The following is a 19447-nucleotide window of genomic DNA, read 5'->3' as shown; positions in this document are numbered from 1 at the left end:
CGCCCCCGCTCGTCTCCCCCCCCCCCCCCCCATCCTTGTCGAGGGCGCACCCATCTACAGGGTCCGCAGGATTTTGGACATGCGTCCTCGGGGCCGTGGTCACCAGTACCTCGTAGATTGGGAGGGGTACGGTCCTGAGGAGAGGAGTTGGGTTCCCTCTCGGGACGTGCTGGACCGTGCGCTGATCGAGGATTTCCTCCGTTGCCGCCAGGTTTCCTCCTCGAGTGCGCCAGGAGGCGCTCGGTGAGTGGGGGGGTACTGTCATGTATTGTCATGTTGTGTCTTTCTGTCCTTTCCTTTCACCCTGTCTCCCTCTGCTGGTCGTATTAGGTTACCTTTTCTCCCCCGCTTTCCCCCAGCTGTTCCTTGTCTCCTCCTAACTACCCATTCACCCCGTTTCCCACCTGTTCCCTTTTTCCCTCTGATTAGGTCCCTATATCTCTCTCTGTTTTTGTTCCTGTCCTTGTCGGATTCTTGTTTGTTGTGTTTCATGCCTGAACCAGACTATCGTCATGTTTGCTGTAACCTTGTCCTGTCCTGTCGGAATCTGCCGGTCTGTCTGAACCTACCTATGTTTGGTTATTAAAGAAGCTCTGTTAAGTTAATTCGCTTTTGGGTCCTCATTCACTCACCGTGACACAGAGTTACGCCACCTCAAGAATTGCATTTGGCGAAAGGCTTGGCACACGCATACTCAGGCTGACTGGCTATCATTCAGGCGAATGAGAAATAAGTACACTCAGGCTATCCGGAAGGCCAAAATTAGTTACGCTAAGGAGCAGTTCTTTCTCTGTGGGTCTAACACCAAGACGTTCTGGAAAACAGTTAAAGACCTGGAGAATAAAACCTCCTCCTCACAGCTGCCCATGTCCCTTAATGTTGATGATGTGGTTGTTACTGACAAGAAGCACATGGCTGAGCTCTTTAATCACCCCTTCATTAAGTCAAGATTCTTATTTGACTCAGCCATGCCTCCTTGCCCATCCAACATTTCCTCATCTCCCACACATTCTAATGCAACTATCCCCGATGCTTCTCCCTATTTTTCCCCTGCCCCACTACAAATTTCTCCCTGCAGGCAGTCACTGAGTCCAAAGTGCTAAAGGAGCTCCTTAAACTGACCCCAAAAAACATCTGGGTCAGATGTTGTAGACCCTTTCTTCTTTAAGGTTGCTGACCCTATCATTGCCAAGCCTATCTCCCACATTTTTAACATGTCTCTCCTTTCTGGGGAGGTTCCCATTGCTTGGAAGGCAGCCACGGTTCATCCTTTATTTAAAGGGGGAGATCATGCTGATCCTAGCTGTTATAGGCCTATTTCTATTTTGCCCTGTTTATCAAAAGTGTTTGAAAAACTTGTCAATAATCAACTGACTGGCTTTCTTGATGTCTATAGTATTCTCTCGGGCATGCAATCTGGTTACCACTCAGGTTATGGATGTGTCACTGCAACCTTAAAGGTCCTCAATGATGTCACCATTGCCCTTGATTCTAAGTAATGTGTAGTTATTTTTATTGACTTGGCCAAAGCGTTTGATACGGTAGACCATTCCATTCTTGTGGGCCGGATAAGGAGTATTGATGTCTCTGAGGGGTCTTAGTGTAAGGGAGTGCGTAACTGGCGGCAGGGAAGTCAAGCGCAGGAGAGCAAAACTGGGTAATCAACGGAGCAGTTTTATTCATAAAACCACTGGAAACCAGAACAACAAACAAATGGATACAAAACCCGTCGCGCACCAGAGAAAACGTGCACATGCACTTACAATAAACAATTCCGCACAAAGACATGGGAGGAACAGAGGGTTAAATACACAACATGTAATTAGGGAATTGAGACCAGGTGTATGGGAAGACAAGACAAAACAAAAGGAAAATGAAAAGTGGATCGATGATGGCTAGAAGACCGGCAACGCCGAGTGCCGCCCGAACAAGGAGAGGAACCGACTTCGGCGAAGTCGTGACACTTTGGGCTGGTTGGCTAACTACCTCTCTCAAAGAGTGCAGTGTATAAAGTCAGAAAATCTGCTGTCTCAGCCACTGCCTGTCGCCAAGGAAGTACCCCAAGGCTTGATCCTAGGCCCAACACTCTTAATTTACATCAACAACATAGCTCAGGCAGTAGGAAGCTTTTTCATCCATTTATATGCAGATGATGCAGTCTTATACTCAGCTAGTCCCTCCCCGAATGTTGTGTTAAATGATTTAAAACAAAGCTTTCTTAGTGTCCAACAAGTTTCTCTACCCATAACCTTGTTCTGAACACCTCCAAAACAAAGGTCATGTGGTTTGGTAAGAAGAATGCCCCTCTCCTCACAGGTGTTATTGCTACCTCTGAGAGTTTAGAGCTTGAGGTAGTCACCTCATACAAGTACTTGGGAGTATGGATAGATGGTGCACTGTCCTTCTCTCAGCACATATCAAAGCTGCAAGCTAAAGTTACATCTAGACTTGGTTACCTCTATCGCTCCTCTTTCACTCCAGCTGCCAAACTAACCCTGATTCAGATCATCATCCTACCCTTGCTAGATTACGGAGACGTAATTTATAGATCGGTATGTAAGGGTGCTCTCGAGCGGCTAGATGTTATTTTCCATTCGGCCATCAGATTAGCCACTAATGCTCCTTATAGGACACATCACTGCACTGTATACTCCTCTGTAAACTGGTCATCTCAGTTTACCTGTCGCAAGTCACACTGGTTGATGCTTATTTATAAAACCCTCTTAGGCCTCACTCCCCCCTATCTGAGATGTCAACTGCAGCCCTCATCCTCCACATACAACACCCGTTCTGCCATTCACATTCTGTTAAAGGTCCCCAAAGCACACATCCCTGGGTCGCTCCTCTTTTCAGTTTACTGTAGCTAGCGACTGGAACGAGCTGCAACAAACACTCAAGTTGGACAGTTTTATCTCTATCTCTTCATTTAAAAACTCAATCATGGACACTCTTACTGACAGTTGTGGCTGCTTCGCGTGATGTATTGATGTCTCTACCTTCTTGCCCTTTGTGCCGTTATCTTTGCCCAATAATGTTTGTACCATGTTTTGTGCTGCTACCATGTTGTGCTGCTACCATGTTGTGTTGCTACCATGTTGTTGTCATGTGGTGTTGCTACCATGCTGTGTTGTCATGTGTTGCTGCCATGTAGTGTTGTGGTGTCTCTCTTGTCATGATGTGTGTTTGACCTATATATATTTTCTTTATCACAGCTCCTGTCCCCGCAGGAGGCCTTTTTGTCACGTTCTGACCTTAGATTTTTTGTTATGTCTTTGTTTTAGGTTGGTCAGGGCGTGAGTTGGGGTGGGTTGTCTATGTTCGTTTTTCTATGTTGTGTTTTGGTTCTCAATCAGAGGCAGGTGTCGTTAGTTGCCTCTGATTGAGAATCATACTTAGGTAGCCTTTTCCCACCTGTGTTTTGTGGGTAATTATTTCCTATTTAGTGTTTTTTTTCATTCATCTTACGGGACTGTTCGTTTGTCGTTTATTTTTTTGTTCATTGTTCAGTTACTTTATTAAAAATATGAACACTTACCACGCTGCGCTTTGGTCCTCACCTTACTCCACCACTGTTTGATCGTTACACAGTGTTCTTACTCAGTGAACAGACACAATGCCAAATATTCTCTCAGTGTTCTTACTCAGTGAACAGACACAATGCCAAATATTCTCTCAGTGTTCTTACTCAGTGAACAGACACAATGCCAAATATTCTCTCAGTGTTCTTACTCAGTGAACAGACACAATGCCAAATATTCTCTCAGTGTTCTTACTCAGTGAACAGACACAATGCCAAATATTCTCTCAGTGTTCTTACTCAGTGAACAGACACAATGCCAAATATTCTCTCAGTGTTCTTACTCAGTGAACAGACACAATGCCAAATATTCTCTCAGTGTTCTTACTCAGTGAACAGACACAATGCCAAATATTCTCTCAGTGTTCTTACTCAGTGAACAGACACAATGCCAAATATTCTCTCAGTGTTCTTACTCAGTGAACAGACACAATGCCAAATATTCTCTCTCAGTGTTCTTACTCAGTGACTCGTGTTTCATGGGTGATTGTTTTCTGTTCAGTGTTTTTTCAGCACCATGCAGGACTGTTAGTTTGTTATTTTATTGTTTTGTTTTCAGTGTTTATTTACTTTATTAAAGAATATGGACACTTACCACGCTGCGCATTGGTTCTCCTCTTCTTCCACCTATGACGAACATTACACTTTTGCCTTTTGGTAGGCCGTTATCGTAAATAAGAATTTGTTCTTAACTGACTTAGTTAAATAGGTTAAATAAAGGTTAAATAAAAAATAAAAGTACATTCCTAAGCTAACACACACAGATAATCAATGGAGGCCATAGACAGAATGTGGGCTGTTTTCCTTTAGATACACTAACTATTGGAGTTGGTAGAAAAATGACAATCTTGTTTTCAGAAAATCTCCCATTGACATAGCAATGGACATAGGGTGGGTGAAAGAGAGGGAGAAAGAGAGAACGATAAAGAGGGATAGAAATCTGGTAGAAATTAGAATAATCTGAGGAGGTATCTGAATAGAGAAAGGTCACAGAGAGGTCAAAAGGACACAGAGGTCATGGAGAAGAGGAATACGGGGGTTACTGTAGTATCATATCTGGGGTAGCTTTAAATGCCTCTTTATTTCACAGCATGCATGTCACACTTGGGTGGAATGTTTGTATGTATGCACAGCATGTTTATAGTTAGGTTCATAAGTTTAGAGGTGTATGAGTGTGCATGTGAACTGAGCATGTACACAGTATGTGGGTGTATACATGCCTTTGTGGTGCATGTGAGTATGATTGTGTGTGTATTGTGCCGTGCTCTGTTGTGAATGCCGCCCATAGGGTCTCCAGTCTCAGATGAGCTTGTGCAGAGCAAGGAGGACGGGCAGAAAGCCTGGTGATAGACTCCTCTATACATAAAATCCCTCCCCTCCCTATCTACAGTGGCTTACAGCCTCCCTCCCCTCCCCACCCCTGTCTTCCTCTCCTCTCCTCTCCTCTCCTCTCCTCTCCTCTCTTCATCTACAGTAGCTTACAGCCTCCTTCCCTTCCCCTCCCCTCTCCTCTCTTCCCCCCCTACACTTCCCATCCTCTCCTCTCCTCTCCTCTCCTCTCCTCTCCTCTCCTCTCCTCTCCTCTCCTCTCCTCTCCTCTCCTCTCCCTATCTACAGTGACATACATGCCTCTACCAGTTAACTGCAAGCCAGTCCAGACTTGTCCCACAACACTAACAGATCAAACTGCTACTGTCTCTAACAAAACCTAGCCACTGTTTTATTTTCTCTCTCAGAGGTGTGTGTATGTGTGTATGTGTGTGTGTGTGTGTGTGTGTGTGTGTGTGTGTGTGTGTGTGTCATGTACCGACTGCACAGGGTGTTCCAGAAAGGGTTGTCTGTATTCTTGGTTGGTGTGTTGAACAGGTCACAGAGAGGCAAGGCTGAGTCAACTCAGGTGAAGTATGTGACACTACGTTAAACACGTTAGACCTCACATGCAAACATGCATGCATCACATCCTGGTTCTCACTGATTTCATTGATTTGCCCAGTCCAAACAAAGCGAAATACACTGACAGAATACAATAGCCTTACCTGGAAATCAGAAAGCTATTTCAACATCGTCAAGGGCTCACAAGAACTACTCTATGGAAGTAACAGACTAAGGGCCCACCTCCAGAGCTCTACAGCGAATGAACAACTACATTACTGCCATTTACTTTGTGCATCGCTGAGTTGACCTTTAAAGCTACAACATGCTCCCTGTGATTATTAATAAACCCTAAAATAAAGAGTCTTTCAGACCATACGTCTAATCAAAAAGGCCCTAAGGAGGCTCGCTATGGCTACATGCACCGCTAAAATCATGCAGCCAGAACGCTTTGATTAGGAACAAGCTAGAGTCTGAACCGCTTTCCTGTCCCGAACACAAGCTCACTGCTCAGCCCAGTCTAACACAGAGAGAGAGAGAGAGAGAGAGAGAGAGAGAGAGAGAGAGAGAGAGAGAGAGAGAGAGAGAGAGAGAGAGGGAGAAAGAGAGAATGAGAACAAGAGTGAGTGAGAGAAAGGAAGAGCGAGAGAGCGGTGGAGAAAGAGTGTGTGAAAGGAAGAGAGAGAAAGAGAGGGAGTGTGTGTGAGAGAGAGAGAGAGAGAGAGAGAGAGAGAGAGAGGGTGGGGGGGGGTGGGGGGAGAAATGGAGAGAGAAAGATAACCTACAGTACATAGCCAGAAATTCATTCCATTCTATTAACCATTATTCTTTTGATTTAAGCCAACACAATTCCCACTGTTTGATCACTTCCTGCTTCCTAGCCTGCTTCCTACTTAGCAGACTGCCTGTAGGTGACACAACAACATTCATCTACCCGGTGACCAAGGGGTCAAAGTAGCTATGAAGCCAATACTAAATAATACCTACCCACACTGCACATTCAGTGTATGGAGACTGATTTATAGCATTGTTTGTCGGTTGGCCTGATGTTATGCAGGTGATTCACTCTAAGAGGACACTAAATCATAACTCCTGGAGCTGCAGACTAAACAGAAGACTGTATCTCTTATTGTCCGAATCAGAGAGGGACACTGACCAATACCTAGGTCAAATAACATTTGTGAACGAGAGTATGGAACATTAAATATTTATTTTAGAGGGAGTGAGTGAGTTAGTGGGTGAATGAGTGAAAAAACCCAGAAAGGCTTGCATACTGAATACGCTCCCAATTGACCAGCTTAAGTAACAACAATTCAATCCAACATGGCTCCTCGTGAGTGATCACATGCTTGTTTGGTACAAACTCCATCACAGACACAGTGTGTCACAGCTAGTTCCTTGCCTGTGCAGTATAGGCTAGCTAAGATTCTAAAAGAACATCAGATTGACCCAGGAAGTGTTGACCTTATTTCCATCGGAGCCTAGCTGTTTCCTTTAGCTCTCAGAGTGACTAAGTTCAGGAAGAGAGGCGTAGACCAAGCATTCATTCACCAAATGGGACTTTTCCTGTTAGGTCAGGTTGGTTGAGGAAAGCAGAGAGAAAATGGACTGGGTGTGTTTCAGACTCCCAACTCCAACCACAGGTTGGTCCTCAGGTCAAGAGGTGCACTTAGAAGACTGCGAAGATGGCAGAGAAACTCCAGAAAACCATGTACTGTAGGAGGTGGATTTTTTAAAGCTGGGCCTACGTGTTGCAGACTGATAGCTACCAGAAAGGGAGAGAGATGTACTTTCCGTGGGGACAACATAGTTGTGTAGCCCAGAGAGAGTCAGGATTTGTGTGTGGTAAACAACAGTAAGATGAGAGGATAAACGGAGCGCCAGAAACAGAATAAATCAACCCTAGCTGTAAACAACCTGGCATAAACACAGCCTGCAAGGCCCCGTTACTGGGCAGAACAACACACAACACACACCTGTAACAACTTAGACCCAGTTCAGTTCGCTTTGGACTCCCTAATACCTAGGTCAGTATGTATCAAGCATCTCAGAGGAGTGCTGATTTAAGATCAGTTTTATCTGATACTTTGAGATGTTTGGTACATATGGCCCCGGATCCCAAAGTTAGCGTGACACCGAAATCTGGACTGTACATCAAATACTGTTTTATTATGAAAAACACATACATTTGGATTGAATGATTTGTTACAATGATGTTATGATTTGCCACAAAGACGCATTCTGACAGTTTGTCTGTTTTGCTATTGGCTGACAATGACTCTGTGACTGGCAGTGGTAGAAAATAGTTAGTTTGGCCTCCCGGGTGGCGCAGAGGTGTGCCACCAGAGACGCTGGGTTTGAGCCCAGGCTCTGTCGCAGTCGGCCGCGACCGGGAAGCCCATGGGGCGGTGCACAATTGGCCAAGCATCGTCCGGGTTAGGGAGGATTTGGCCGGCAGGGATATCCTTGTCTCAATGAATATACAGTGACACCATTAAGTTTAATTTGAGTTTCACTGGTTGATTATGTGATATAATAGAATTGGTATGTTGAAATAACGGGATATCTTTATGATATAGTGTCTGTTATTATTAGCCTGACCACAGATCAGTCTGTTTTGCTTGGATAGCTTTATGATATAGTGTCTGATATTATTAGCCTGGCTCCAGATCAGTCTGTCCTGCTTGGATAGCTTTATGATATAGTGTCTGTTATTATTAGCCTGGCCCCAGATCAGTCTGTCCTACTTGGATAGCTTTAGGATGTAATGTCTGTTATTATTAGTTTGGCTCCAGATCAGTCTGTCCTGTTTCGACAGCTTTATGAAAAACTGAGGGTTAGGGCCTTAGAGTCAGGTTAGGTTGATCTGTATACTGAAAACAATGTTACTAGGTGCTACTGCTAACATACATTCTAGTGTGTGTGTGTGCGTGTGTGCGTGTGTGTGTGTGTGTGTGTGTGTGTGTGTGTGTGTGTGTGTGTGTGTGTGTGTGTGTGTTTGTGTGTTCGCCCATGCGTGTACATTTCTGTGTATGTTTATTTGTGTGCGTGTGTATTTCTGTGTACGTGTTTAACAAAGTTAAGAAAGTATCATAAGATCGCTCCACAGCTAGCTTGAAATGTCACGGATAGAGCTATCCAATCGGTAACTTTTGGGTGGTCAACCTGTTGGAATGTTGTCAAGGAGGGCGGTCAAGTGTGTTAGCAAAGTAGAGGAGGTCCCAAGTTCCTGCCATGTATGAGTTGAATAAGGGGGAAGTGGCACTCACTAAGCAAGCAGCGTGATGTCCGTAACAAGTGTGTGTGTGTTTGTTACCTGTAGATTACTCCATGTTGGTGAAGAAACATGAGGGCAGAGGTGACTTCGGCGGCATAGAAGCGAGAGCGCGTCTCGTCAAACTTCCTGGAGCGCTGGATCTGAAACATCAGGTCTCCTCCATTTACATACTCCATCACAAAGAACAGACGGTCCTGGAGAAGGAGGGAGAGACCAAGAGAAAGACAAGAAAAAGGGTTATACCCTTTTCACCCATTGATAAAAAAAAACTAACTATAACGACCAGTAGAATCGTTTCTACTTCTATAAGTCAGCCTCAAAGAATGAAGAGTTAATCAGATTGCATTATGAAATGTTGATTGTTACAGTTATCATGTAGATCCATAATTCAGCTCAATAAAGATAGAACTGTAGTTTATTGATAGTGTGATCCTCTGAGCATAACCAGTAGTGTCCATTTGCATTAGTGCATATATTAAAATAGCCTTATCCCTGCATTACCCCGTTCACCTTCACAAAAAATGGTGGTACTTATGGTCAGCAATCAATACCTGTCACTAAGGCTAAGCTGTCCACCCCACTTCACCCTTCCCTCCCATCCCCACCCCACCCACCCTCACCCCTCCCCACCACAACCCACCTCACCTCTCCCCACCCCACCCAACCTCACCTCTCCCCACCCCACCCAACCTCACCTCTCCCCACCACAACCCACCTCACCTCTCCCCACCCCACCCAACCTCACCACAACCCACCTCACCTCACCTCTCCCCACCCCACCCAACCTCACCTCTACCCACCACAACCCAACTCACCACTCCCCACCCCACCTCACCGTCCCCAACTCAACTCACCTCTCCCCACCCCACTTCACTTCTCCTCTCCCCACCCCACCCCAACTCACCTCACCTCACCGTCCCCAACTCAACTCACCTCTCCCCACCCCAATTCAATTCTCCCCACCCCACTTCACCTCTCCCCACCCCACTCCACCTATCCTCTCCCCAACACACCCCACCTATCCTCACTTCACCTCTCCCTACCCCACTCCACATATCCTCTCCTCAACACACCCCACCTATGTCTCCAAATGCTGACACCCACATACAGTACTGTATTACTGAAACAACACCTACAGTACTCTTTTACTGACACTAAACCTACAGTACTGTATTACTGACACCCCACCTACAGTAATGTATTACTGACACCCCACCTACAGTAATGTATTACTGACACCCCACCTACAGTCCTTTATTACTGACACCCCACCTACAGTAATGTATTAGTGACACCCCACCTACAGTAATGTACTACTGACACCCCACCTGCAGTAATGTATTACTGACATCCCACCTACAGTAACGTATTACTGACACCCCACCTACAGTAATGTATTACTGAAACCCAAAACTACAGCCGTTTATTATTGACACCCCACCTACAGTAATGTATTACTCACACTCCAAACTACAGTCCTTTATTACTGACACCCCACCTACAGTAATTTATTACTGACACCCCAAACTACAGTCCTTTATTACTGACACCCCACCTACAGTAATTTATTACTGACACCCCAAACTACAGTCCTTTATTACTGACACCCCACCTACAGTAATGTATTACTGACACCCCACATACAGTCCTTTATTACTGACACCCCACCTACAGTCCTTTATTACTGACCCCCCACCTACAGTAATGTATTACTGACACCCCACAAACAGTAATGTATTACTGACACCCCACCTACAGTAACGTATTACTGACACCCCAAACTACAGCCCTTTATTACTGAAACCCCACCTACAGTAATGTATTACTGACACCCAGCTACAGTCCTTTATTACTGACACCCCACCTACAGTAATGTATTACTGACACCCACCTACAGTAATGTATTACTGACACCCCAAAATACAGTCCTTTATTAATGACACCCAACCTACAGTAATGTATTATTGACACCCCACCTCCAGTAATGTATTACTGACACCCACCCTACAGTCCTTTATTACTGACACCCCACCTACAGTAATGTATTACTGACACCCACCTACAGTAATATATTACTGACACCCCAAACTACAGTCCTTTATTACTGACACCCCACCTACAGTAATGTATTACTGACACCCACCTACAGTAATGTATTACTGACACCACAAACTACAGTCCTTTGTTACTGAAACCCCACCTACAGTAATGTATTATTGACACCCCACCTACAGTCCTTTATTACTGACACCCCACATACAGTAATGTATTACTGACACCCCAAACAACAGTCATTTATTACTTACACCCCACCTACAGTAATGTATTATTGACACCCCACCTACAGTCCTTTATTACTGACACCCCACATACAGTAATGTATTACTGACACCCCAAACTACAGCCCTTTATTACTGACACCCCAAACTACAGAAATGTATTACTGACACCCCACCTACAGTCCTTTATTACTGACACACCACCTAAAGTAATGTATTACTGACACCGCACCTACAGTAATGTACTACTGACACCCCACCTACAGTAATGTATTACTGACACCCCACCTACAGTAATGTATTACTGAGACCCCACCTACAGTCCTTTATTACTGACACCCCACATACAGTAATGTATTACTGACACACCACCTACAGTAATGTATTACTGACACCCCACCTACAGTAAGGTATTACTGAAACCCCAAATTACAGCCGTTTATTATTGACACCCCACCTGCAGTAATATATTACTCACACTCCAAACTACAGTAATGTATTACTGACACCCCACCTACAGTAATGTATTACTGACACCCCACCAACAGTAATGTATTACTGACACCCCACCTACAGTAATATATTACTCACACTCCAAACTACAGTAATGTATTACTGACACCCCACCTACAGTAATGTATTACTGACACCCCACCAACAGTAATGTATTACTGACATCCCACCTACAGTAATGTATTACTGACACCCCACCTACAGTCCTTTATTACTGACACCCCACCTACAGTAATGTATTACTGACACCCCACCTACAGTAATGAATTACTGACACCCCACCTACAGTACTTTATTACTGACACCCTAAATACAGTAATGCTTTACTGACACCCCAACTACAGTAATGTATTACTGACACCCCACCTACAGTAATGTATTACTGACACCCCACCTACAGTCCTTTATTACTGACACCCCACCTACAGTAATGTATTACTGAAACCCCACTTAGAGTAATGTATTACCGACACCCCACCTACAGTAATGTATTACTGACACCCCACCTACAGTAATGTATTACTGAAACCCCAAACTACAGCCGTTTATTATTGACACCCCACCTACAGTAATGTAGTACTGACAGCCCACCTACAGTAATGTATTACTGACACCCCACCTACAGTAATGTATTACTGACACCCCACAAACAGTAATGAATTACTGACACACCACCTATAGTCCTTTATTATTGACACCCCACCTACAGTAATGTATTACTGACACCCTAAATACAGTAATGTATTACTGACACCCCACCTACAGTAATGTATTACTGACACCCCACCTACAGTCCTTTATTACTGACACCCCACCTACAGTAATGTATTACTGAAACCCCACTTAGAGTAATGTATTACTGACACCCCACCTACAGTAATGTATTACTGACACCCCACCTATAGTAACGTATTACTGACAACCCACCTACAGTCCTTTATTACTGACACCCCACCTACAGTAATGTATTACTGACACCCACCTACAGTAATGTATTACTGACACCCCAAACTACAGTCCTTTATTACTGACACCCCACCTACAGTAATGTATTATTGACACCCCACCTACAGTAATGTATTACTGACACCCCACCTACAGTCCTTTTTTACTGACACCCCACCTACAGTAATGTATTACTGACACCCCACCTACAGTAATGTATTACTGAAACCCCAAACTACAGCCGTTTATTATTGACACCCCACATACAGTAATGTATTACTGACACCCCACCTACAGTAATGTATTACTCACACTCCAAACTACAGTCCTTTATTACTGACACTCCACCTACAGTAATGTATTACTGACACCCCACCTACAGTAGTGTATTACTGACACCCCAACTACAGTGATGTATTACTGACACCCCAAACTACAGTCCTTTATTAATGACACCCCACCTACAGTAATGTATTACTGACACCCCAAACGACAGTCCTTTATTAATGACACCCCACCTACAGTAATGTATTACTGACACCCCAAACTACAGCCCTTTATTACTGACACCCCACCTACAGTAATGTATTACTGACACCCCACCTACAGTAGTGTATTACTGACACCCCACCTACAGTGATGTATTACTGACACCCCAAACTACAGCCCTTTATTACTGACAGCCCACCTACAGTAATGTATTACTGACACCCCACCTACAGTAATGTCTTACTGACACCCCACATACAGTAATGAATTACTGACACCCCACCTACAGTCCTTTATTACTGACACCCTAAATACAGTAATGTATTACTGACACCCCACCTACAGTAATGTATTACTGACACCCCACCTATAGTAACATATTACTGACACCCCACCTACAGTCCTTTATTACTGACACCCCACCTACAGTAATGTATTACTGACACCCACCTACAGTAATGTATTACTGACACCCCAAACTACAGTCCTTTATTACTGACACCCCACCTACAGTAATGTATTATTGACACGCCACCTACAGCCCTTTATTACTGACAGCCCACCTACAGTAATGTATTACTGACACCCCACCTACAGTAATGTCTTACTGACACCCCACATACAGTAATGAATTACTGACACCCCACCTACAGTCCTTTATTACTGACACCCTAAATACAGTAATGTATTACTGACACCCCACCTACAGTAATGTATTACTGACACCCCAAACTACAGTCCTTTATTACCGACACCCCACCTACAGTAATGTATTATTGACACGCCACCTACAGTAATGTATTACTGACACCCCACATACAGTAATGAATTACTGACACACCACCTACAGTCCTTTATTACTGACACCCTAAATACAGTATTGTATTACTGACACCCCACCTATAGTAACGTATTACTGACACCCCACCTACAGTCCTTTATTACTGACACCCCACCTACAGTAATGTATTACTGACACCCCACAAACAGTAATGAATTACTGACACACCACCTATAGTCCTTTATTATTGACACCCCACCTACAGTAATGTATTACTGACACCCTAAATACAGTAATGTATTACTGACACCCCACCTACAGTAATGTATTACTGACACCCCACCTACAGTCCTTTATTACTGACACCCCACCTACAGTAATGTATTACTGAAACCCCACTTAGAGTAATGTATTACTGACACCCCACCTACAGTAATGTATTACTGACACCCCACCTATAGTAACGTATTACTGACAACCCACCTACAGTCCTTTATTACTGACACCCCACCTACAGTAATGTATTACTGACACCCACCTACAGTAATGTATTACTGACACCCCAAACTACAGTCCTTTATTACTGACACCCCACCTACAGTAATGTATTATTGACACCCCACCTACAGTAATGTATTACTGACACCACACCTACAGTAATGTATTACTGACACCCCACCTACAGTGATGTATTACTGACACCCCAAACTACAGCCCTTTATTACTGACAGCCCACCTACAGTAATGTATTACTGACACCCCACCTACAGTAATGTCTTACTGACACCCCACATACAGTAATGAATTACTGACACCCCACCTACAGTCCTTTATTACTGACACCCTAAATACAGTAATGTATTACTGACACCCCACCTACAGTAATGTATTACTGACACCCCACCTATAGTAACATATTACTGACACCCCACCTACAGTCCTTTATTACTGACACCCCACCTACAGTAATGTATTACTGACACCCACCTACAGTAATGTATTACTGACACCCCAAACTACAGTCCTTTATTACCGACACCCCACCTACAGTAATGTATTATTGACACGCCACCTACAGTAATGTATTACTGACACCCCACATACAGTAATGAATTACTGACACACCACCTACAGTCCTTTATTACTGACACCCTAAATACAGTAATGTATTACTGACACCCCACCTATAGTAACGTATTACTGACACCCCACCTACAGTCCTTTATTACTGACACCCCACCTACAGTAATGTATTACTGACACCCCACAAACAGTAATGAATTACTGACACACCACCTATAGTCCTTTATTACTGACACCCCACCTACAGTAATGTATTACTGACACCCTAAATACAGTAATGTATTACTGACACCCCACCTACAGTAATGTATTACTGACACCCCACCTACAGTCCTTTATTACTGACACCCCACCTACAGTAATGTATTACTGAAACCCCACTTAGAGTAATGTATTACTGACACCCCACCTACAGTAATGTATTACTGACACCCCACCTATAGTAACGTATTACTGACAACCCACCTACAGTCCTTTATTACTGACACCCCACCTACAGTAATGTATTACTGACACCCACCTACAGTAATGTATTACTGACACCCCAAACTACAGTCCTTTATTACTGACACCCCACCTACAGTAATGTATTATTGACACCCCACCTACAGTAATGTATTACTGACACCCCACCTACAGTCCTTTTTTACTGACACCCCACCTACAGTAATGTATTACTGACACCCCACCTACAGTAATGTATTACTGAAACCCCAAACTACAGTCGTTTATTATTGACACCCCACATACAGTAATGTATTACTGACACCCCACCTACAGTAATGTATTACTCACACTCCAAACTACAGTCCTTTATTACTGACACTCCACCTACAGTAATGTATTACTGACACCCCACCTACAGTAGTGTATTACTGACACCCCACCTACAGTGATGTATTACTGACACCCCAAACTACAGTCCTTTATTAATGACACCCCACCTACAGTAATGTATTACTGACACCCCAAACTACAGCCCTTTATTACTGACACCCCACCTACAGTAATGTATTACTGACACCCCACCTACAGTAGTGTATTACTGACACCCCACCTACAGTGATGTATTACTGACACCCGAAACTACAGCCCTTTATTACTGACAGCCCACCTACAGTAATGTATTACTGACACCACACCTACAGTAATGTATTACTGACACCCCACCTACAGTGATGTATTACTGACACCCCAAACTACAGCCCTTTATTACTGACAGCCCACCTACAGTAATGTATTACTGACACCCCACCTACAGTAATGTCTTACTGACACCCCACATACAGTAATGAATTACTGACACCCCACCTACAGTCCTTTATTACTGACACCCTAAATACAGTAATGTATTACTGACACCCCACCTACAGTAATGTATTACTGACACCCCACCTATAGTAACATATTACTGACACCCCACCTACAGTCCTTTATTACTGACACCCCACCTACAGTAATGTATTACTGACACCCACCTACAGTAATGTATTACTGACACCCCAAACTACAGTCCTTTATTACCGACACCCCACCTACAGTAATGTATTATTGACACGCCACCTACAGCCCTTTATTACTGACAGCCCACCTACAGTAATGTATTACTGACACCCCACCTACAGTAATGTCTTACTGACACCCCACATACAGTAATGAATTACTGACACCCCACCTACAGTCCTTTATTACTGACACCCTAAATACAGTAATGTATTACTGACACCCCACCTACAGTAATGTATTACTGACACCCCACCTATAGTAACATATTACTGACACCCCACCTACAGTCCTTTATTACTGACACCCCACCTACAGTAATGTATTACTGACACCCACCTACAGTAATGTATTACTGACACCCCAAACTACAGTCCTTTATTACCGACACCCCACCTACAGTAATGTATTATTGACACGCCACCTACAGTAATGTATTACTGACACCCCACATACAGTAATGAATTACTGACACACCACCTACAGTCCTTTATTACTGACACCCTAAATACAGTAATGTATTACTGACACCCCACCTATAGTAACGTATTACTGACACCCCACCTACAGTCCTTTATTACTGACACCACACCTACAGTAATGTATTACTGACACCCACTTACAGTAATGTATTACTGAAACCCCAAACTACAGCTGTTTATTATTGACACCTCACCTACAGTAATGTATTACTGACACCCCAAACTACAGTCCTTTATTACTGACACCCCACCTACAGTTATGTATTACTTACACCCCAAACTACAGCACTTTATTACTGACACCCCACCTACAGTGATGTATTACTGACACCCCAAACTACAGCACTTTATTACTGACAGCCCACCTACAGTAATGTATTACTGACACCCCACCTATAGTAACATATTACTGACACCCCACCTACAGTCCTTTAATACTGACACCCCACCTACAGTAATGTATTACTGACACCCACCTACAGTAATGTATTACTGACACCCTAAACTACAGTCATTTATTACTGACAACCCACCTACAGTAATGTATTATTGACACGCCACCTACAGTAATGTATTACTGACACCCCACCTACAGTCCTTTATTACTGACACCCCACCTACAGTAATGTATTACCGACACCCCACCTACAGTAGTGTATTACTGACACCCCAACTACAGTAATGTATTACTGACACCCCACCTGCAGGAATGTATTACTGACACCCCACCTGCAGTAATGTATTACTGACACCCCACCTACAGTAATGTATTACTGACACCCCACCTACAGTAATGTATTGACACCCCAAACTACAGCCCTTTATTACTGACACCCCACCTACAGTAATGTATTACTGACACCCAACCTACAGTAATGTATTACTGACACCCCACCTACAGTAATGTATTACTGACATCCCACCTACAGTCCTTTATTACTGACACCCCACCTACAGTAATGTATTACTGATACCCCACCTACAGTAATGAATTACTGACACCCCACCTACAGTCCTTTATTACTGACACCCTAAATACAGTAATGCTTTACTGACACCCCACCTACAGTAATGTATTACTGACACCCCACCTACAGTAATGTATTACTGACACCCCACCTACAGTCCTTTATTACTGACACCCCACCTACAGTAATGTATTACTGAAACCCCACTTAGAGTAATGTATTACTGACACCCCACCTACAGTAATGTATTACTGACACCCCACCTACAGTAATGTATTACTGAAACCCCAAACTACAGCCGTTTATTATTGACACCCCACCTACAGTAATGTAGTACTGACAGCCCACCTACAGTAATGTATTACTGACACCCCACCTACAGTAATGTATTACTGACACCCCACAAACAGTAATGAATTACTGACACACCACCTATAGTAACGTATTACTGACACCCCACCTACAGTCCTTTATTACTGACACCCCACCTACAGTAATGTATTACTGACACCCTAAATACAGTAATGTATTACTGACACCCCACCTACAGTAATGTATTACTGACACCCCACCTATAGTAACGTATTACTGACAACCCACCTACAGTCCTTTATTACTGACACCCCACCTACAGTAATGTATTACTGACACCCACCTACAGTAATGTATTACTGACACCCCAAACTACAGTCCTTTATTACTGACACCCCACCTACAGTAATGTATTATTGACACCCCACCTACAGTAATGTATTACTGACACCCCACCTACAGTCCTTTATTACTGACACCCCACCTACAGTAATGTATTACTGACACCCCACCTACAGTAATGAATTACTGACACCCCACCTACAGTCCTTTATTACTGACACCCTAAATACAGTAATGCTTTACTGACACCCCACCTATAGTAATGTATTACTGACACCCCACCTACAGTAATGTAATACTGACACCCCACCTACAGTCCTTTATTACTGACACCCCACCTACAGTAATGTATTACTGAAACCCCACTTAGAGTAATGTATTACTGACACCCCACCTACAGTAATGTATTACTGACACCCCACCTACAGTAATGTATTACTGAAACCCCAAACTACAGCCGTTTATTATTGACACCCCTACCTACAGTAATGTAGTACTGACAGCCCACCTACAGTAATGTATTACTGACACCCCACCTACAGTAATGTATTACAGACACCCCACAAACAGTAATGAATTACTGACACACCACCTATAGTAACGTATTACTGACACCCCACCTACAGTCCTTTATTACTGACACCCCACCTACAGTTATGTATTACTGACACCCTAAATACAGTAATGTATTACTGACACCCCACCTACAGTAATGTATTACTGACACCCCACCTATAGTAACGTATTACTGACAACCCACCTACAGTCCTTTATTACTGACACCCCACCTACAGTAATGTATTACTGACACCCACCTACAGTAATGTATTACTGACACCCCAAACTACAGTCCTTTATTACTGACTCCCCACCTACAGTAATGTATTATTGACACCCCACCTACAGTAATGTATTACTGACACCCCACCTACAGTCCTTTTTTACTGACACCCCACCTACAGTAATGTATTACTGACACCCCACCTACAGTAATGTATTACTGAAACCCCAAACTACAGCAGTT

The 19447-nt window shown here is 43.6% G+C and overlaps 1 protein-coding gene across 2 annotated transcripts in view; it reads right to left on the bottom strand.

Annotated features, from left to right (window-relative positions):
• LOC110503000 (protein kinase C epsilon type) overlaps window positions 1-19447 on the bottom strand; it is a 276309-nt gene that overhangs the window by 26973 nt on the left and 229889 nt on the right. For both annotated transcript variants that reach the window (XM_036960862.2, XM_090217548.1), the window contains one exon: window positions 8766-8920. In XM_036960862.2, the coding sequence (XP_036816757.1) occupies window positions 8766-8920 (155 nt within the window). The remainder of the gene's footprint in view (window positions 1-8765; window positions 8921-19447) is intronic.

Source organism: Oncorhynchus mykiss, chromosome 23 (genome assembly GCF_057628025.1).
Source record: "Oncorhynchus mykiss isolate SJ-2025 chromosome 23, ASM5762802v1, whole genome shotgun sequence".
Classification (NCBI taxonomy): domain Eukaryota; kingdom Metazoa; phylum Chordata; class Actinopteri; order Salmoniformes; family Salmonidae; genus Oncorhynchus; species Oncorhynchus mykiss.
Note: the sequence above shows the minus strand (reverse complement) of the source record. Positions and strands in the feature narration are given on the sequence as shown.